Here is a 22,986-nt window from a genome sequence, read left to right on the forward strand (position 1 = left end):
TCCTTAACCATGATTCCAATGCTTTTCCAACAATGATGTTAGGCTGATCAGCCTATGGTTACCCACTTTTTGCCTCCCTCCCTTTCTGAATAGGGGTATCACATTAGCAGTTTTCCAATCCTCTGACTCTTCTCCAGAATCCAACCATTTTTGGAAAATTACAACCAACACATCCAGTATCTCTATAGCTACTTCTTTTAGGGTCCTAGGGTGCAAGCCATCAGGGCCAGGAGACTTACAGCCTTTAGCCCCATTAAGGATGGTACTTAATTCCTTCCTCATATTCTTTAGTATTAATGGGATGTTCAAAGTGTCTTCCACCAGAAACACTGATGCAAAATATCTGTTTAACTCTTTTGCCATTTTCTTGTTCTTGATCACTCTGCCCCCAAATTCATTTTCTAAGGGGCCTATATTCACTTTGACCTCTCTCTTCCTTTTTAATTTTTAAAAGAATCTCTTATCAGTTTTTATATTCCTCGCTTTTCTTCCTTGTAGTTTATTTTCTGTCTTGATTATCTTTTCAGTCCTCGTTTGCTGTTTTTCTGAATTTATACCAATCTTCAGGGCCATCACTGACTTTGGCCTCCTTCATTCCTCATTCAGTCAGTACTAATAAAAACAGATAGTCTGAATATTAATTAATTTAGTGGGACCTTGGCTCATGTAATTATCTACTCAATTTATTTACTTAATTGTGATTGCACTTTAAAAAATAATCTATTGATGCAAAGTTCTTCAAGATGCCTTAGGGATATGAACATGTTCATGGCAATGCAAATTCCTCCTTAACCTTAGCCATGTTACATGAATCTATTTGCTCTAGTTATGATAACTAAACAAATTAAGCTGGAGAAGTTAGTCCATAAACTACATCTGTGGAAAACTTGTAGTTTCAAGTTGTACTTTTCAGGTGATATAAATTATTGTAACTTTTTTCCAGGAATGTTATTCATTATATGATCATAGCGAATCTTCTAGTCAAATTAATCTGAAATAACTGCTTTGTACTTACAAAACTACAGCAAACGTTGTTTTAACCGGCGCCTTATGAACCGGTACTCTTGATAAGTTTACTGAATTATTCTGTCCAATTATTATAGTTTTTAATTTATTTACCTCAAAGTAAATATACTTGTTGTTCAATTGAATGGCCATATGAAATATTGACTGTTGATTCAATTTTGAATCAGTTTCTCCTCAAATACCCTGATCTACCCCAATGTCCAAGTAGTCAGTTGAGGGTGTGAGTGAGAAGGTTCTCTGCTGTTACGTTTTATTTATGGCAAAAGTTTCATTATTATTTAAGCAATTTATACTGTAAAGAGTATAACAGTGATGTGTATACCCCCACATTACATTTCTATTACTTAGTGTACATTTTCACCATTGATTACGTGGGCCTCCGGATCAACTGGCACACTCCTGGCTCCGTTGGTGCCAGTTAATAAAAGGATTATGTATTTATAATGAAAGGAGAAGTTTACATTTCTATTCCTCCTCTCCATTGAAACAGTACCACGGTGACCTTGAAGTGTTCAGAGGATATATTTTAGCATTGCTGAGAAAGGCATATTTTGTTGAAACTTTTTGTCTTGCACTCATTAAGGCAATTTGCCAGAAATACCAACATAAAGAGAAAACATTTATGCTGATCACAGAAGCAGAGAGTGCTCACTGGTTGGCATTGGACTCTGATTGGTACTATTTTCATGGAGAATGCACCAGTTAGATGATGACTGACAGTTCACTCTCAAGCTTTGTTTCAATTTTAAACCAGATAAGTTAACACAGATAGGTCAAGGCAATATCCTGAGAAATTAGCCATAAAATGGCAGTAGCTTATTTAACATGTACATATACTACGCAATTCAGGCAAATAGGTGACAGCGATTCTCTGGTTCAGTTTGGAATGCAATGCTTTGACCAATCCAGCTTAAAACTTAAACAAAGCTTGGCAGTCAACTGTCTGTTATCATTTGACTGGTACATTCTTAATGACAAAGTTTCCACCAGATTCTAACACCAACCAATATGCTCTCTCTTTTCATCAAGTATTAATGTTGCTTTCCCTTTATACTTCTATTTCTTGTGAAATATCCAGATGGGTTCAAGATGAAAAGTTTTGAGAAAACATGTCTTTTTTCAATATGCAAGTTCTGTACAACCAAACGAAATGTTGTATTTATTTTGTATTGTTCACTAAATATTATTCTAAGTTCTAAAGCATATAGACATACTTTCCAGTACATCAGCAAAAATTCAAAGTAGGCACAGAAACAAAACAAAGCTCAGCCATGCGTCAAGTCTATACTTAAAGATCAGATGTTCCCTGTAATAGCTCAGTAGACTGGTGTTTACCTTTACAATAGTCAGCAGGGTCTTCTTGTTCTTCATCATCAGATCCCAAAATTTCCTCCTCAGGTTCTGGAGGAGCATGGTCAAGTAGAGGTGGAGGAGGAGGAGGAGGAGGAGGACCTGCAGGAGCTTTCTGTTGAGCCTCTGGCCTTGAAGGAAACGGAGCAAAATAAGGCAAGACTCTAAGATGTCATGCATGTAAGTTACAATTTTTTTAAAGTTATGATTAATGAAGGAACAAACTTCAAAAAGGACATAATTCATTTCAATTCCTCACCCTCAATGTTAGCTTCAAACCAGTCAACCTTAAAATACCGTACAAATGTCACATGATTATCTGCATTTGCATCCAAGAACAGCACATGGACAAGGAGTTGGCCACTCTGAATCCATACCCCAACATGAGCTACTGCCTTCAAGTGAGGAAATATGCATTGGTATATTGGAAAAATGCATTTAATAAAATGTTACATCCATCAGCCAGCAAGATTTTGTTATGAAGTCAAATGGTCTCAGTTAGGAAAGAGCACAGAGCTTTGGTAGATTCTTGACAGAAAGGCATGTTTGGCCATAGGGTAAGAATCAATTCTAGATTCAAACTTCTTCAAGAGGTCAATTATAGAATTGCATTGTCAATTCAGAGATTTTAATAAAAATTGTGAACCTGTGCAATTTATATGCACATGCATTTTAGGCATTTTTCCTCTCCTTTGAGAAGCTGTAAGAAAGTAGATTTAGAATCCAAGAAGGTGAGTAGGACTTTGTTTGCTGATTAAGTATACACTGTTGCTATGTGGTAACATTCTTTATTTGACAATTAAATCCTCCCACACCTCCAGCTCAATGGAGTGTCGCCACGGTATCAGCCAAACAAGTGAATGAAATTCTGATGATGAGATTTGGGATAAAGTGTTAAAAGCACCACAGAAGTACATTGATACAACATTCAAAGATTCAGAGCTTTTCTTTCTATAGCGTATGAGCTCTAATATATTAAAAGTTATGCTTCAAGAATTCCGTACAGGCCTAAAAATATGTTTAGCTGAATCTGTTCTCAATCGACAAACAGTAATTGTGTCAAGGAGATTTCAAAATTACCAAAGCTTTTGGAGGGAGAGAAAGGAAAAAAATGGACAAATGATAGAAGAATTACAGTACATTCTTCAGAAGGCACAATCAAATTTGTATGTGTCCCCTAAAATGTCAATATCGCATTCCGTTCTTTGACACTAAAAAAAAAAGTGACAGATGTTTCCAGCTCACAAGGATAGCATGCAGGCGTGCTACTGGGATCCCAAATTTTAATAAATAAAAGAGACTTCAAGGGAGATTCACCACAGGTCCAATTGAAAAAACAGCTGCATCCGACATTGCTTTCCACAAGGACTTTCTAATTTAAAGCACGCTATTTAAGAAATATAAAATTTGCCATCCTCATCAATCTAATCTTTTATAAATTATACATTTTAACTTCTTCATTCCTAGAGCAATTGTTACAAAAATTAAGTATAAAATCTAAATAGCTAAAATGTCAACCTCTATGTAACCGGCATTGTGCTATCTGTAATGCTGCGTTTAGTCACTGAATTCTGATACTCCATCATTACAGAAGTCTGAAGGAAGATGATGAATCTTTCATGCGATAGTAAAAATAGAAGATAAAATGTTCACTTTTGGTACCTGCTAGCATCAAACAATCTGGCTCATTACATCACGGAAAGTGGTTCCCATGGAAACAGATTCTGCATTTATGAACAATTGCTCAGGAACAACCACCAAATAGTCATCACTGCGGGTGCAGCAGTACAACAAAATATTGTAAAGCTAAAAATTTTATGAATCCAGCTGCAGAGATCATTCTAATTCTTTTCAAAAATTGAAGTTAATTTAGAATATTCTTCTCTTTCTCTTTTTGCAAGTGTATTTATCTTCACATTTAATTTTCCAGCAAGTATTTTGCATGACTAGCATAGCACAGTACATTAATTCACATAAATATTAATTATATAAAAATATTCCGTTAGCTACTGACTACAAATAGTTTTCAATGAAGTAATGTACAACTGTTGCCTTTGTGAAAATGTTCCACATAAATCATCTTTTTGTTACTGATTAATCAAAATGAGCAGCAAAGTATATACTATATTGCATTATTGACGGCCTTTTAACAAATGACAGATTTATTAATTAAATGTTAATATTCACATTGCAAACATACCTGTATCCTTATTTTAAAATCTTTATCACATACTGCACAGAGTCATTTCTTTCTAATAATAGACTCACATTCATTTACAATGTTCAGTCAACATAACAAGCAATTTCCTTTAATAACTAAAGAAAAAGCCTTGCATCCTATTCAACTCTAGAACCCCAATGTCACAAAAAGTGCTTTATTGCCAATGAAGCTTTTTAAAAAAAGTTGTTATGGTTATAATGTAATCAATATGGAAGTGAAATTTTACACTGTAAAATCCCACAAACAACATGATCATGATCAGATTAAGAGATTTAATTACATTAAATCAAGGTATACATCTCTGCCAGGCTACCAGGAGAACTCACTTCCTCTTCCCCAAAATAGTACAGCAGAATCTTTTACATCCAGCTGAGAGGGTGACAGTGTCATTTTGTAGAAGCACAAGATATATGACAGTGCAGGAGTCCCTCACTATCGCATGGAGTGCCAATATAGATTAAGGACTCAAATCATGTGAATTTGCAACTTTTTAACTCAGAGATGATATGTCAGCAATTGAATCACAGTCAGAGATAATTAGAACATCTCCAAGAATAACACTGACTAGGTCATTAATGTAATCCCAGAAATGGAGATACTTGTTCATGCAGATTTTTCTGATACTTAAACCTGTGATAACAGGGTACTAAAAGACAAAATGGAACCAAAATGCAATGTGGCACACACAGGGTGAAATCTGGTTATGGACCACTCAGCTTTCATTCTGATCTGTAATAAATGGAGATACTGAGTAAAAGTTGTCATGTTCTGAAAGGGTCAAGCAAATATTTGAGAGGGCTGGTGCCTGGCAACCAGCTGGAGAACACTAGAATGACCTAAAGACTGGCAGCGAAGCAATTTTCAACTGACAAAGAAATGTGTATAAAAATTTGTGATATGTTCCATGAAATGTCCATCTTCATTAGAAGTTAACAAAACATTAAGCTCTCAGCTTTGCTTTAATACCTAATTATTAAAACATTGTTATGGGAAAATGCTGCAATATTCAGTCTAATTTTTCCTTATGATCTGTTCAAAATGTCATGCAAAATAAAATCAGTACTTCCGTTTTCCATGCATCTTGATTTAAGCAGGATTTCTATTATCTTAACACTTAGATTCACATGAACTATATTATCAAACATTAAATTTGTTCTTTAAAACAGTTTCTTCACCTTTGTTCGAATGTTCAGAACAGATAATCTGACAAAGCATTAACATACAAGTTAAAAAAAAACTTTGAATCTGCAATATTTATGCACATGAAAATACATGTGCTGAGATGTTACATAAAGCCACAGGAGTAAATTAAGATGCTGCATGCAACTACATCTCTCAGAGAATCAGTACTTGAATGAATCTTGTGAATTACCTCAGTGTCTTACGCCTACATTCTTGGAACGAAAGTGGATTTGTACAGTACCAAATATTTCTGTAATGGAATCTTCCACAAATATTTGGACAAGATATTGTGAGAAATTTAGTCATCCTACGAATGACAACCATTATGGATTACAAATCGAGCATAGAAATACATTGACAAGGACTAAACAAACTGCATTACATCGCTTTAACATTAATATTCCCAACAACTACGTCTCCGTCCCTTTGGATAAGGGTGTTGCTTTGGCAGTTTCCCAATCCTCTGGGATTTTTCTTAAATCTAAGGATTCTTGGAAGATTTCTACCAATGCATCCATTTTAAAATCCTAGGGTGGAACCCATCAGGTCCAGGGAATTATCAGCCTTTAGCCCCATTAGTTTCTCTAGCACTTTTTCTCGAGTGATAGTTTCTGCGTTTATTTTCTTTCCCCTCTCCACTTTTGGGCACTTTTATTATTTAATATTTTTGGAATGCTATTCAAAATAAGGCAAATGAGTCCATCTTATGCTTTTGCATTGCAGTAACAAATTTTCAAACATTTTATGATTTTTACTTCCAGTACTTGACTTGGAAGGCTATTTCAACTGAACAGCTCATGGCCATGTTTATGGTGGAATAGTGAAAGAGGATTAGAGTTATGTTTTACTACATGGCTGAAACCTATGAAACAATGCAAGATCGAGAAATGATATATACTGCTTTAGTTCCACATGAACCACAGCTACAATGGCTGTAACTTGAAAGTCACAGTCCAACACATTAGCTTTAATTTCCAGGTAAATTGTCAGCAAAGTAGCTTACTCAACCCTCTGACCCTGACTGTCCCTAAGGCAAGTACTGTCACGTCAAGAAACTTGATGCATGACTCAATTGCTCCTACAAATGCTACAATTAAATGCACAATGGTTTGATATAGTATACACACACATATCATCACATCTGTATCAATGTACTGAGTCAGAGAATCACAGCAATGTTTCTTCCAATAACTGGAACTTTGACTTCTGTTTTAATGTATTACTGTAATCAACACAAATACTTCTATGCTTTTTCATCTTTGTGTGAATTATCCTAGTTTGGACAAAGGCTGCTATTCATAGGATCAGGATGCATAAGATAATTAGACACGGATCATCTGATTACTTGCATATGTTTTCTGCTTTGGATTGTGCTATCCAACATTGAGCAATTAAATTCTTGCACGATGGTATGTGACATTTAATTGTTCTTATAAACTGTTGGGCATTGCATGGAACATTTACTTTGATATTCCTGATATGATTTAATTTCATTATTTTTGTTTTCATTCAATTTTTGATAGGCTAATTCGTTTTCAGAATTTTGAGTTGTGTTCTCCTCTACGTAGAGGTACTGATGTATCCTGATGAAGTTGCCCCTTACATGCACTGGCATATCTTAAAGTAAATCCATTTATTCCCTGCATGTAATTCTAATATATGTTGGATTATATTTTTATTTCCAGTACTAGTCAGGTACCCATTGGGAAACTGTCACTTAATTCCAAATTCCCACTTCCATATTGAAAGTAGATAGAAGACAGTGACACAGACCATTTAACCTAGAGCACATTTTATTTGATTTTCAATAAACTATGTATGTTCACATATACAATTGAATTATTATACATACTCACGTTGGGGAACAGTGCATTCCTGAACCTACCATGTACTGTTTAATAAAGCTTTTCACATCTCCTACGGTACTTTTGCCAACCACTTATAAATCTGTGTCATATGATACGCAACGCTTCCACAATTTTTCTTCCATTTTCTCCATTTTCTCTGTACTGGATTCCTCGTGATTTTGGACATCTCTATCAAATCACATCTCAACCCTGTCCTCTCTAAGGCTAAGACCAGCTTCCCCAAACTAGCCACAACACCATGAGTTCCACAGGTGAGAAACATTCTCATAATTTTTTTTCTGCACCCTCTCTAAATTCTTTATTTCCTTCCCAAAATGCAGCACCTAGAAATGGAAACAATACTCCTGTTGAGACTGAACCAGTGTATTTTAGAAAGTTGCACTGTGACCACCTCGCTTTTCTACTCTTTGCCTCTGTTTATTAAGTCCAGTATCTTGCATACCTTTTTAACTACCTTCTCAGCTTGCCTTACCAACTTCCAGTGATTGGGGTACATATCCCCAGTTGTGCTGTTCCTGCAATTCCTTTAGACTTGTATTATTTAGTTTTATAATGCCTTTCCTCTTATCAAAGTGCATCACTCCCAACTTTGCTGCATTACATTTTGCCTGCCATGAGTCTGCCGTTCCATTACTCTGTCCATGTGCTCTTCAAGTCTATCACTATCTTCTTCACAATATTGCCCAGCTTTGTCTCATATCCAAATTCTGGGGATATGAAACTCTGCCCTGCAGTTCAAGTCATTGATAAATGTCAAGAAAAACAGAGATCCTAGTTCCACCCAAGGAACCTACAAAATATATTTATCTAAACTAATAAACACCTCTTCATGGCTACCCTGGGCTTCCCATCACTCAGCCAACTTTGTACCCATATTGTGTATGGATCATGTCTTTTGATGTTTGCATTTTTAAAAACTTCAGACTGAAATGAGAAAGAACTGTTTTATAAAACAGTATCTGATAGTGTAGCTGCAAATTGAAAGTAAGTAACCTGATATCCATAGCAGGAACAAACAGTACAATAACTAAAGTTCAGGTTGCAGACCAGCTGGAGCTGAGGGTATGGACTGATGCAGCTGATGCTGGCAACAAGAAGTTGAGTGGCCTGTGGACTCGTTGGCAGGTATCAATGACAGAGATGTTTTGCTTGCCAATGACTGTGTGATTGATTCTCGGGTAGCTGAGCAGCTTGGAGCTGGAAACAGATTACAGAGACACAAAGTGAGGAAATGAAGGCTACAGATCCTCTCCCAACCCAAAAGCTGCCTGACTCAGTTTAAACCTAAAGAATATTAATTACCTTTCCTGCAGCAGTTGCTGTAAGCTGTGACTTTGAATTGATTATTCTTTGGAATTTTCCAAGTGAATCAGTTATTCTTCACTTCCTACAAACCAGTGGAAGCAACCAGAGAAATACATCTGAACAATAAAAGATCTGCCCAGCCAAAGAATGATCACCTTAACATTGGAATTGGGAAGCAAATTGGGAGAAATTCTTCCTCTGTGAATTATCAATTTACCCTATATATTTGTCTGTATGCACGTGTGAGGGGGAGTTTAAGGGGATTAGTGTTTTAGTCATAGTATTATATGTCAATAGTTTATATCTATATATATCTTGTAGCTATAGTCTAATTACCTGTAATAATAATTCTTGGTTAGTACAGAAACCTGGCTCATGCTTTCTATCAACCTTGGTCTGAAAGTCAGGTAAACTGTGGTACTTTAAAATAAACTTCAGCGTTTGATATGACTCCGGAAATAGCTGAGCTTGATTTATGGCAAGCTACTCCAGTGGGTCTTAATAGCTGCCACTCTTCCTTTTTTCCACAACAATTTTACTAACAAGTCTATTATGTGGCACTTTCTCAAACACCAAATATCAACAGTACTATCCTCATCAAACCTCTTTGTTACCATTTCTAAAAAAAAACTTAGGTTTAGAAATATCTGCCTTTAAAAATGAGCACCGTCTTTCCTTGATTATTAATTATTTGCTGGATTTTTGTTGCTCAAAAGGTATCTCAAACTGAAGTTAAAATGTCATTGCTGGGCTTATTCTCAGACCTCCTTTCGAAGTGTATAGTATTTAAATTTCTCCAGTCCTCTGCCACCATCATCTGCCACAATTCCTTACCCTCAAACCTGATGAGAATTTAAAAGATTATAGGCAACATGCCCACAATTTTCACCCTTGTATCCCTCAGTATGTTTGGCCGTCACCCATCTAGTCTTGGTGACTTATCAACTTGAAATACAGCTTGATAATAAAGGCTGTGCATCCAGGCAAGCTGCCAACAGATCAGAGAACCAAGACAGGTGGTGGGCTACCCAACATTTGGTTTCTTACACCTTATGTGGAAACCATCCTGATGGTTACTGACCTAAGCGCTGACTAGCTGTGTCCAAGCCCCTGGACTAGTATCAGTGGGTGCCCTTTGTTTACTGTGCTGTGCCCCCCTGGGTGAAGGTTATCCCATTGACATAAGGCATGCTGACAACCATGGCTAGCTTCCTGACTTTTTATACGCATTAAACAGCAAGGAAAGACTAACGTTACAAAAAATAGAAATTGCTGGAAAGGCTCAGCAGGTCTGAACAGTTCTGAGGAAGGGTCACCAGACCCGAAACATTAAGTCTGATTTCTCTGTACAGATGCTGGCGGACTGGCTGAGCTTTTCCAGCAATTTCTATTCTTGTTTCTGATTTACAGCATTTACAGTTCTTTCAGTTTTTATAAAGACAAAAGTAACATCCGTCTGGTAGCTCTGGTTGAGAAAATAAAGTGCACAAAGGTAAGTCACAGATGCTGTGAGCATCCAGGTAGGCTCAGAATGAGTGCTACGACAGTGAGTGACGAACCCAAAGATGCAGCCTGGTCCAGTTGTGAAATGGGTGCCTGTCCCTGAAGGCCAAGTGCCCTTGCAGCACCATGACAAGGGTGGTTGCCGGTGCAGCATTTAAGTGCAGAAGTGTCCTGTAAGTGGATGGGAGCTGAGCTATGAGGGTTCTTTAGAGACGGACACATGTCAGACTTTAATGTCCACAGGCATGAAGTACATGGAGCCAGTGCCAATGGAATGTGCCCTGGGATGTTGATGACAGGTGTCTAACATGGAGGTTCTTTGGAACAACCAGCAAGTTGAAGTCGCCAGGTACCCAATCTGATTTCCACACTGCAATTTCTCAATGTCTAGTTCGTTTAGCACATTTGGAAGACTGGAAGCTGAATATTAAAGAGGCAAGTCGTAGCATTAATAAAAAGTGTATAAACAAGCTATAATTCTCCTAAATGACAACTTGCCACTGCCTTGTGAAATCCATCATACAGCTCAGCAAAAGCATAAAGATGAAATGAGATGCTCCCAATATTGAAATAGGCATTACTGGACTTTTTGTTTGATTCTGGCACAAATCATATCAGAGCATACATTGTTCAGATCCCCTATAAGATTCCAGCTACAGTGAAAGAGGTAGTTTAGGTACTGGATGGGGAAAATCATGATCATAACAGATGCAAAGTACTCAATTAATAGCTTAGTCATTACTCTGCCTCATGTGAACGCTCTTTTCAGTCCCTAATTGGCTCCATTGCTCCTTTTAACATCTTATTACTATGCATACTTCTTATAAATATACTTCAAAAACTGTTTCTCCTCTCTGCCATTTACATTATCCCAGCTTATATTACGGTAATTATGTGCAACTATTGATGCATCTGTTCTAAAGGACATTGATAAAATAGAAGGATGAAAAAATTATGCTGGGATATTATTCTCCAAATTATTAAAGTTCAAGGATCTTGACTGCTTTTCATTGAAGAAATATTGACGGGTAAATAAAGGGATTGAGAATTCTCTAAAATAACTCTATGTCATTTATGCTTGCTTGCAATTTAACAGGAGGACTGGGGGAAGAGCACACCAGAATTTTCTTTTTATGAGCATCACAAAATCTACCCAACTGACTAGAAAAGGCATACTAATACAAAGTCACATCTCATCTCCTCTTCATTTGATTTGAAGGAAAAGGGAAAACATCATGCTTTATCACCAACAATTCAGTTGTTCATGTAAAGTGCACCTTTCTTCGCTTCATTCTTCACACTGGAACATTTTCAATTTGAAGAATCCTACTTTTAAACACTGGACAGACAACCTTCAAACTGGAATTAGAATACATTCATTTTTAAAGCAGAGGCAGCACACCATATCCATGATAACATGACTTTGCGGATTTATGTCTATTTTTTGCATGCATTTCACATCTCCCCAGAGATCCACATCTCCAATGATCCTGTGAATTTCCTTTACACTGTCCTCACATCCCTCAATCCTCTCAATGAATAGACACTCAAATTCAACTCACTTTTAATTTGCGTCCTAAGTTCATTCCCTCCTGTCCTCCCTTGTATTCTCCCTCCAAATAAAACACTTACCTATAATTCATGATTACCCATTCAACCCTGCTATTTCACCTAGCCTTGCTACTCCCATTATTTCAGTCACAAAAATAGTTTGAGCCACTGGCTCATATATTCAGCTAATCACTGGAGTTTGGGACTGTTTCCAAAAACTTGTAAAAGTCCATCTGGTGCCTACGTTTAAATATGGAAATAGGTAAACTTAGGAAATTACAGACGATAATCAGTTGTCAGCAAGATGTTATTTTTGTGTGAATGGTTTGATAGAAGAACAGCATTATAATGCATCTCTGTACAGCTTAAATGGAAAAAAGGTCCAATCCTGCCAACGTGACTGAATTTTCTGGTGCTTTCTCCCACCATAGGAAAAAAATCCTTGGCTAAATTTTTGTCTTTTTTGAGTGAATCAATGTGCCAGAGAAGGAGTGCAATAGAGTTAATATATTTGACATGTTGCAACATGAGGTAGGACAGGCTGGATGAACCGTGAGCTTCTTCCTGGCCTTATTTTTTATGTTTATATTTTATTCAAATAAACTCACTATTCAATAGATGACAATCCATGGAGACGCTCGAATGTTCTGTTGATCCCAAGAACAATGCTATCAGGAGTTCTCAACTCAGAGGGGAGGATCCAGATAATGCACAAACCAAAACAAGTCCTCAACAGCAAGCCAGGTGGAGGATACTCATGCAATATCAACAGCTATGACGATGGATGTAGGAGTCAGCAGTAGGGAGATCTTGAGTCACGGAAGTGTTTGTGACATTGGAACTGGATAAACACACACACATAGACACATAGCTCAGAAGTGAAAGGATTGTTGGACCGGAGCACTGGCAGTGGAGTTTGATCTAGTCATTGCGCTCTTGGAATAAGAACACGTACGCATTTCAGCAACTTTCATCACGGTGAGCAGAACATTCGAGCATCTCCATGGATTGTCACCTATTGAATAGTAAGTTTATTTGAATAAAATATAAACATAAAAAAAAGGCCAGGAAGAAGCTCATGGTTCATCCAGCCTGTCCTACCTCATGATTCACTCTACTCAACCTAGATGGGGACATGGCTAGAAAAGGAGCCCTAAAAATAGTCTATTCCAAAACCATTGGGCTCATTTAGTTGGCTCATCTACCTAGAGTCTGAAAACCAAGGTCAATCTCAGAGCCTGGAATGATCAAACCCTCATGGATAACAAGCAAATCCGTCGTTCATAATGAAGAACTGCCTTTAGTGCCTGTGAATTCAGGCACTTCAACTCTATTATCGCTGCCCTTTGGGATTCTTGAGTGGCAGTTGAGTCAAGATGACTCAAATCCTTTACCAACCCATCCCAGGTCAATTTCCCATCTATCCCGACATTAAGATCGACAGAAAACAATCATCCCGAACATTTCCCTTACCTGGAAAATAACTACTCATCTAAGGCTGACATCGATACAGAGATTCAACATAGCATCCAATCTGAGAGTGCCGACTTTGGATGCCAAAGGACGAGTGCCTTAGATATCGATAACATCTGTGCTGATACCAAGGTCTTTTGAATAAGGCAGTCATCCTTCAGACTCTTCCATATAGCTCCAAAACTTGCACTAAGTGTGGACACCACCTGCAGACCCTTGAGAAGTGCCACCGACACTGTTTGAGATGGATTTTTCAAATCAGTTGGGAGGACAGATGTACTAACATTAGCGTGATTAAAACAGCTAATAGCACTAGCATTAGGGCCATGATCATCAAAACTAACTCCATGGGCCAGCCATGTGCTTAGGATGCCCAAGTTCCAACTCGCAAAGCAAATCTTTACCCATCTCAAGGAATGTACTCAAACAATAGGTCAAAAGGAAGCATTTCAAAGATTCCCTGAAGGCTTCCCTCAGGAAATGCAACATAGATGTCAACGCAACCCCTCAGGAGCTCCTCAGAGAAAAAACTAACTTGGAGAAAACTCCTGTATGAAGGGACACAATACTTGGAAAACGCCCATCAACAAGAGGAAGTACGGAGAAAAGGATGCAAACAATCAAGGCCAAGGACCACTTCTACCTGGCAAAAGCATGTGGCTCTAGGATTGGGCTCATCAGCCAAACAATGACCCACGACACAGACTTTCCTATGGGCAATCTTACTCATTAGCAAGCAACTGTGGATGACAACTATTATAATTTGATCAAGTTGTTTCTCTTCACTTGATCAGAAATAACATTCCAGGTAAACATCTATCATATGTACTGAAGTAAAATTACCTTCTACAGATGTTGAGCTGTTAAATCTGTTAATTAAGTAGTTAAGGTCATTGCAGTGAAAAGGATTAACACAAATCATTTGTAATGTTGGAAAATGCACATGGTTACAATGTAACATTTCAGTTCTAACATCTGGTTTTGAATACAGCCACATGATTGAAAAATATTGTCCTTCTGGTAGCTGAAAGAAGTTGAAACAACAAACAACTTGCACTTACATACTTACTTTAAAGTAGTAATCATCACCAGACACTGCACAGATCAGAACAGACCACAAAAAGAAATGCAAGGTTTAACAGAAGGCACTAAAGACATGGCTGAAGAGATAGGCTTCAGGTAAAAGTTTTTACACAACATCAGCAGACTACTGTGATTGCCCCATTCTACCTTGCATCTTAAACAAAGAGAAGATTGCGTGGAAATGAAAAGATTTGTGTTACTGCAATAGGGAATTGTCTTCTGAAGTAAGATTAATCATTTGAACCACTTCAGTAGACAGAAATGAACTAATAAATAATTGCTAACTGCTAACTGTCACAACCACAGACCAGTTGCGTCCTCAGAGTAGTCAGTGAACTAAGGATTTAACAATGTTTGTGTATAGCTCCCTTCTTTGTTTTTAAAATAACCAGCAACACACTCTTATGTTTTAAACATGGTAGAAGGTTACTTCATTTCACAACTATTGTTGAAGCTATTACAATGAAAAAAGTAATGATTATTAGCTAAAATACAGATACAAAAGATTATAGTGAAGATAAAAGTTAGATATAAGCACGAAAAATGACATCAGTCTCTACTCTCATTGCAGGCCTGACTTGCTTGAAGATTCTCTTTTTGCAGCGAAAGGGTTGTGATGGCTTCTAAAGTTGAACTGTTGGAAGTTTCAGCACAACTGGACTGGTAGTGAGTGAAGGCATTTTTCCACTTCTACAACATTGTGTTGCTCTTAGTAGCCTGCTTCACATAACAGTTCAGGATACTTCCCTCTGTTTCCCTGTCAAGAAGCTGTTTAAAAATGATTTTATCATGTTCAGGTGAGTCTCCTGAGACCTCTGTACAAAATGGTTACTCAGAGCCAGTTGTTAATGCAGCTTAAAGTTTAAAAAGAAACTTTAAAATGCCTAATATCCCAAACTGTTAAATCATCCTTCCATTCCAGGTATTGGGTTTTTCCTGTTTGGGAGCACAGATATTGCCTTTTAGTGGAAGTAATTAACTTTTGAACTTTCTCAACCATTAACTTAAATAGTTGTCATTCCATTGGGTTTTTGGTGAGATAGAAAGAGCTATTCACAGTTCCAGGAAAGCCAGTGTCAATGAGTTTCTGTTTAGCTTTAGAAATGTTCATTTAAGTTCATGTAATTTCTTCTTGAGGCAAGTACAGTCTGGTTCCAACTCCAGTGTAATCCACAAGGGTAGTCATATGACTTCTGGAAGCCATTTTGTAAAACCCCTCATGTCTATTTTAAAGACAAACTAGCTTTCTTTACAAAATATATGATGTAGCTACACATTCATGACGTAACCATCAAACTTTAAGATAAAATTGAAGGTTATAGGTGAGCTTTAAATGTCTATAATGATATAAACTTAACTTCTAGGTGTTAAATAATTGCAATTTCTAGCTAGCCTTTAGTTATCTAATATGACATACATATTACAGTGTGCATTGAATCACGGTTAGGAATAGTGCCACGCTCTTCTCCACACAAGATGGCAGAAATCAGAAGTGTTCAGTGGAAAAGCCGCATCAAAATCAGTACAAATCTTATATTTCAGTACTAGATCAGTTCTTTAATTACATTAACACAATATCAGCAAAAAATGGGCAGTCTTTACCCTTTACACTAAAAAGGGAACAATGCAATCATACATGTACCTACATGTATTGCCAATACTATTTAACACCTTCCCTTGACTGTAACAGAAATAAATACCAAAACAAAGATGTTTTAAAAAGCTTTGAAGAATCCAATAATTCCTTGCTTAATGCTGCAGATAGTTTCATTCCTGAAAAGTGCAAATTTCCTGTGGCTAATCAAGAACATGAAGGGGGAGCTAAAAATTGGAAAGAAAGGGCATACAATGGTGTGAAAATTAGTGGTACAGCAGAAAAGTGGGCAGGTTTTAGAATCCAGCAAAGACTGACCAAAATAATAGAAGGGGAAGACATTGAATTTGAGAGAAAATAGCAAGAATTTTTTTTTTTTTAAAACTTTTTTTGAGGAATATCTTCTGTACCCTTTTTGGGGACCATTATTTAGAAGACCCTTTCACTCTTGGACATACTCTGATGATGTAGGTTACCAATTTAGTCTTTTGGAAGTTCCAAAAATAAATTTATAATGCAATCCTACTGGGAGTTGGGGGAATCACTGCTAAAGTACTGTTTGGAGCTGATTAGGAAAAAAATCATTAGTGGTTGTACAGAATGAACAGACCAAATGAACAGGGATCTAAAATAAAAGGGGTTTCTCAACTGAAGTGCAAATCTTAATGACAACATAAGATGTATAACCTTATTACAACAAATTGTGTTTAAATTTACAAGAATAATTTCAAAATAGGTCAGATCAAGTTAAAGTTAAGATATAGCTAATCATATTATTTTGTTGTTAATATGCACAGAAGGCAAAAGAGCATGGCATCCAAAAATCGATCAGTTAATTACAGCTTTCAATTAGAAACTGTTGTTGTGCTGGCTCACTAACATAAACAACATTAAAAAATTAGAAAATTCAATGGACTTTGACTGTCTGCTATCTAGTTTACTGACAGACAGCAAAGATTTTCTCAGACACTGATGCACTGCTCATACACAGGTCTCACAGCTTTCCTATTCAGATTGGTGGACATTTTCATACAAGTCCTACAGTGCAGAAAGAGCCATTTGGCCCATCAAGTCTGCACGGACCATCCCAAGAACATCCCACCCAAACCCATAACCCCACATTTACCATGACTAAGCCACTTAGCTTGCACATCCCTAGATACTGTGGGACAATTTAGCGTGGTCAATCCACCCAAATTGCACATCTTTGGACTGGACATCTCAACAAGCAAGCCCTTTTTAGGCACCTTCATTCTATCATACATTAAGAATCACCTTCTGAAATAAAACATACATTCTACCAGTGTGTTTCTCCCAATCTCAAATCTTCCAAAGCACCTCTACAATGGTGGCAAATCCCAGGATCTATCTAAAATCTGCCCAAGCCTCCAAAACTCCACACAACTATTGATAAACCACAGAAAATAGTCCATCTCAAAGCTACATTTCCCAAGCACTTCTGCTAGTTCTGGAAAACTCCTCAACCCTCATCAGTCTTAGCAAAGCCCAAGCTCTCATCCTTCTCCAGCACCCAAGGAACTGGGTTGCCGACAGTGCCTTTAAAAGTCTGGACAACCATCAACGCCCAAACTAATACTGCTTAGTCACCATTTTCAATCTGGCACATAGTGCCCACCAGATTGCAATACATCCTGCAACTTAAACATATTACTTCTGTGCACTTAATTTTAAAGGACCACATAAAAATGAAACAAAAAAATCCATCGCTAAAGAAGGGTGTTAGACATGAAACATCCGATTGACTCAACTTCTAATTCATCACAGATGGTGCCCGATCTGCTAACTATTTCCGGTTTCTTTCCCCGTGTTTATACAATAAATCAAGGCTACTGATCTGCAGTTTTAAAATGCATGAGACAAAAACTGAACTACCATGATATCAAAGGAAAAAACCTCAATTAAAAATTGAGACTTCGTCACTGTAAATCAGTATCCTTAAAATGCATTTTGTGCTATATGCATTCCCTTTGTAACGAAATATTGTGTGTTACGACTCAGCACACACACCACAAATGGGAGGTCTACTAATATAAACAAAAGGTTAGAATTTTCTGCTTAAGATTCAACTGCCAAGCTGGGAACAAATTGTGTTTTTGTTTTGTAAGTTTTTTCTCTTGAATTTTCTACATGTCAATGAATATGAATTCTGCCATGAATCAACAAGTTGTAATTTTTTTGAACCGTCTTTGAAATTCAGTTTCAGAAAAAATAATCAATAGTTTTCCAATCATTTGTCATTTAGTTTATTACCTACTTGAGTGCACAAGGACTCTTTCTCCAAATAAGAGATGCATATATGATCGAAAATTAACTAAATCTGAACAAGTCTTTCTTTACTGCAAGTGCTTTCCACTGTGAATAAGAAAACTTTAAATCCACAGATTTTACAGTGTAAAATCAACGTTGTTAAAATGCTACATTTTTCTAAGAATCTATTTGTGGATAAAAGTTGGACAAAGCTTACATTTTTTTCTTGGACTTGAATTCTATCAAATATCAAATACATCTTTCAATCCATTCTTTATCTGTCCAAGAGCACATCTATTTTTCTGTTCACCAAATAAGTTTTGCTTTCTCAGGTATAATTTGTCCTCACAATTAACCCAGGTCAACTTTCTTGAGCCTTCTTAAAATCTTAAAACCTTCAAATATCCCTTTGAAATCTCAGCCTTTTGAAAAGGAAAGGTCCAGCTTTTTTTAAAAAAGTATCATTGAGATGTTTCTTTGCATATCAATGTATTCTTTGATATCTTTCGAATATTTGTATGTTTTATGAGTAGTCTTCCGGAGTTCCCTGCCCGAAGACAAGTCCTTGGTGATCTTTCACCTAATCACTGTGAAGTGGTATTTTATGTTTACTATGGGTAGGGCAAAGAAACAGCTCCAAATCTACTTCAGCCAGAACTGAACCATGGGTTGTTGGCACTAATCTGATCCACATGCTAGCTTTTTAACCACTGAGCTAACCAGTTGCCATTATGAGTACTGCCATAATGGAAGCTGACTAACACATTCAACAGAAAGAATTTAACAGTTTACTTTATAGTTTATCGTTCTGAAAATGTAACCTTTTTTTCTAAATAGAAAGGTAGATAGTTTAACATCAGACATGCAAGCAAACCAACTGTCAAAACTGGCAGCCATTCAGTCATTTAAAATACCATAAGTTCAGTTGAAACACATATCAACACTAGTCAATGGTGCAATGAGAGGCTAATGGACTTCAGCTTCTTTGTCATATTACATAAACTACTGGAACAATGATAGCCGAGATGTTAGTCCAGCATTCCGAAGTAAAAAAAAAGACATTGGCAATTTGGGGTGGAGGAAGAATTGGGGGAGTGGGGGCAATGTAAGAGTTGGGGAGATATAGAGACAGAATAAGGTTGCCCAAATTCCTGGGCTTGACTATTATTAATTCCTGCTGAAAACCATGCACCTGAAAGTAAAGGGAAGACAGGATTCAGATTGATTGTGATGTTTATCAAAATCTCTACAAACATAATCAAGGTTCAGACATAAAGATTGGCCATTTGAATGAGATATCAGTCATGCCGGAACAGTTCCACAGTATAAATTGGCACCTTCGGGAGAAATTAGAAATAGACTATTAAATTGAAGTTTGTAAATACCAATGAGCTTCAGAGTAATGTTAGGTTTTGAATTACACTATTGTAATATCTACACAAAAAATGCTAAATCTGGCACATCACTCAACGGAACAGCAGCTGCAAATCATTTGCAATGACAGAATGCAAAGAAATGCAGGGTACAAGAGATCGAATGTAAAGTGTTTTTGGAAAGAAACCATTGAAATAGTAAATCTAATTATAATCCTTGGTGTAGATGTGGATGTACTTCTACAACATATCAGGAGATGTGCAATGAGACACGCACTTAACATACGTGCCACATGTATTTGCTGTACAATCACTACAGTCCCAAAGAACTCTCATTAAAGAGAATGACGACTGGGCGTGGTTTAACCTAAAAGGTCACCACATCTCAGGGAAGGAGTGAGGTTCAGAAGGCGGGACCTTCATGGTGACTTCAGACAGCGTGGCAATTGAACTCACGCTGTTGATGTCACTCTGCGCTAATAGTCATGCAATTATATCTTGTTGTCATACCGCATCGTAAGCAATGCTTTGGGAGATCTACTTAGTTATCTATTAAAAGTTTTGCATGCATTTAAATTTTTGTTCTCTTTCCAGAGACGAACCCTCTATCTGAAAAGGGAAGGACAATTTATTTATTACAGAGACTCGATTTCTGAAGAAGGGTCTAGGCCCGAAACGTCAGCCTTCCTACTCCTCTGATGCTGCTTGGCCTGCTGTGTTCATGCAGCTCTACACCTTGTAATCACGTATTATGAACATGTTTTACAGAAACGTTTGTACTGGCAAGCCGTTATTCTCCACAGACGGCCATAACTATCAACTTAACTAGCAAAAATTAAAATAAGCCAATTTAAACTACTGCACTATACAATTAATGTGCAGAACCACTGAAATGAAATTAACCTTCTTCTGTGTATATAATTATCCTTGGTAAAAAGGCAATGAACAATTACGGAATATCAATTACAAGATCTCAATCTACATTTCAATATAGTAACAAAAACAAAGTTGCTGGAAAAGCTCAGCAGGTCTGGCAGCATCTGTGAAGGAAAAAACAGTTAACGTTTCAGGTCTGGTGACCCTTCCTCAGAACTTTTCAATATAGTAGCTTGGTTGCAGGACCCTCAAAATAAAGTGGAACACAGCTGTTTTTGTCACAATTGCGCTGCTAGGAAAACCTAGTCTGGACCCCGTGCAAATTGTTCAACTAACTCTTCCTTGTAGAGTTGTAGAGATGCGATCTCTATCTAATAGTAATGATGCTAAATATGTTAATATGCTAAACACATTTTTAGCGAAAATAATACTTAAAATGCAATTAACATTTTACATACAGAACAATTGGAGGCTCACAGTCATGGACGAATGAAAAGCATCTATGTACTTCAATTCTGAGCTCACTTTCTACGATGAGCTAACTCCAATATGGAAGCAATTAATTGATGCAACAAGATAGGATTATAAAACTGAGTCGCTGGTAAACAAGCAACATTTCACGGACATTTCTAACTCATTGTAATTAGTTATTTCAAAATTATTGATTTTAGATTGGCAAATATACAGTTTTTATAATTATTACAAGTCAATTAACCTTAACTGCAGACATAAAATAGTACTGTATCTGCTAAAAATATTTTCCTAGAGTGAAACATAAAGCAGCGGCATGTCTGCCTCATAGAAGGTTGCTGACAAAATGTGGGTTAGTGATTTCGGATCCTAAGAGCAGACACATTCTATGAAAATCAGCGCCTAAATGTAGAAACAAGGCTAAAATAGTAAACAACATGCTCTGCATTAATGTTTTAAGCATATGTCACGACAGGGGAGAGGGCAGAAAACCTATGTAAATAACCCACTAATATTAATGTGCATTGTGATTATTTGGTTTACGTTATAGATTTATTCAGCAAAATACGTAAGATACATAAATCAATAAGCCTCAGCTAGCCTCAGCGAAGTAACAAGATTCCAAATTAAGAATAGATTCTGAAAAATATGTCAACCAATGCAGTGAAGCTTCTTTCACTGACGTTTAACCATTGGCAGCTCTACTCCTCCCTCCCTCCTTCCTTCCTTCCTTCCTTCAGATTTCCCACTGCCTGCTTTTAGCATCAATGGCTGGGTGGAATGTATGTTCGCTGTACCTTTCTGAAGAAGACGACTTTCCAGAGTTAACTGACATCAGCAGCTCAATCTTCTGCTTCGTTTCTGGAAAAATTAGAAAACGTTCTGAGCCGAGCACCTTTAGTTTTTCTTCAAATACCTAATGTCAATATTTAGATATTTTGGCTAAACTAGAATGAGGCCACAGGTTTCAAAAGCTTCTGCGTGCCCTGCTATCTACTGGTTCCGAAAAGAGAGAGGAGAGAAAGCTCCCGAGGAATCAAGCTTCACTAAAATATGCACATGACCGTTTATGAAAACAGGAAGTACAGTACCATTTTTTTCCACAGTAGGGGTAGCTTTCCAGGCTGTACCAATAGACAATTTATGTCATACTAGATGGAGTGATTATGCACGAGAATACAAGTGCTTGAAAGCTGAATCAGATGAATAGTTTGCTAAAATGACGATTTCTTCTGACCTCAATCTTAACCAATGAAAACTACCATTTTACGTCAGCTCCTCACCACTGTTATAGCAGCAAACATTTCATTGTCTTTTACAACAAATTATAGGTACGAGTCTTATTTATAGCAAATTATAGGCAGTTAATCATATTTACAAAAATATGCACCAGTTATAAACACAATCTCAATTGTTTGAGATAACAAGTAAGACAAAAGCATACAAAAATCACAAAATATCCGAACATCTCCAGCAATTTACAATTGTTTTTTCTTGCTTGGCACAACCATTCTACTATGGAAAGATGAAACTCTTCTTTTGATAGTTGCCAGAAAATGACAAAAAGGAAGCAATCAGTTAATGTAGTTAACATACGTTAAGATGTAAAACACTGTCAAAATCTCAAATAAAAAGAGCAACTCAAAGACTAAAGATTATTCTCTAATTCAAAACAAGTTCACGTTTCAAATCAAATGCTTTTATCATAATTAAAATAGGCAGATGAGCCTCATATATGGTGCTGACAAAAACTGATAGAGAATAGGTAAAAGCCATATGCCATAAGTTAGTACCTACTTGTACAAGGAGATACCTAAACTGTATAATAGGTTATAAACCTTA

General features: G+C 36.9%; 1 protein-coding gene across 5 annotated transcripts in view; it reads right to left on the minus strand.

Annotated features, from left to right (window-relative positions):
• Positions 1-22,986, minus strand: part of LOC109916979 (SRSF protein kinase 2-like) — a 185,115-nt gene that overhangs the window by 118,385 nt on the left and 43,744 nt on the right. For 3 of the 5 annotated variants that reach the window (XR_007264453.1, XM_048610175.1, XM_048610172.1), the window contains exon 3: positions 2,362-2,507. Coding sequence is in view for 4 of the 5 variants with exons in the window: in XM_048610175.1 (XP_048466132.1) it covers positions 2,362-2,507 (146 nt within the window). In the remaining variant the exon portion in view is untranslated. Of the gene's footprint in view, positions 1-2,361; positions 2,508-21,941; positions 22,181-22,986 lie in introns of those variants that run through there. The other 2 variants (XM_048610174.1, XM_048610173.1) reach the window with 2 other exon arrangements.

The sequence above is a fragment of the Rhincodon typus genome, chromosome 22 (assembly GCF_021869965.1).
Source record: "Rhincodon typus isolate 14 chromosome 22, sRhiTyp1.1, whole genome shotgun sequence".
NCBI classification, from domain to species: Eukaryota; Metazoa; Chordata; class Chondrichthyes; order Orectolobiformes; family Rhincodontidae; genus Rhincodon; species Rhincodon typus.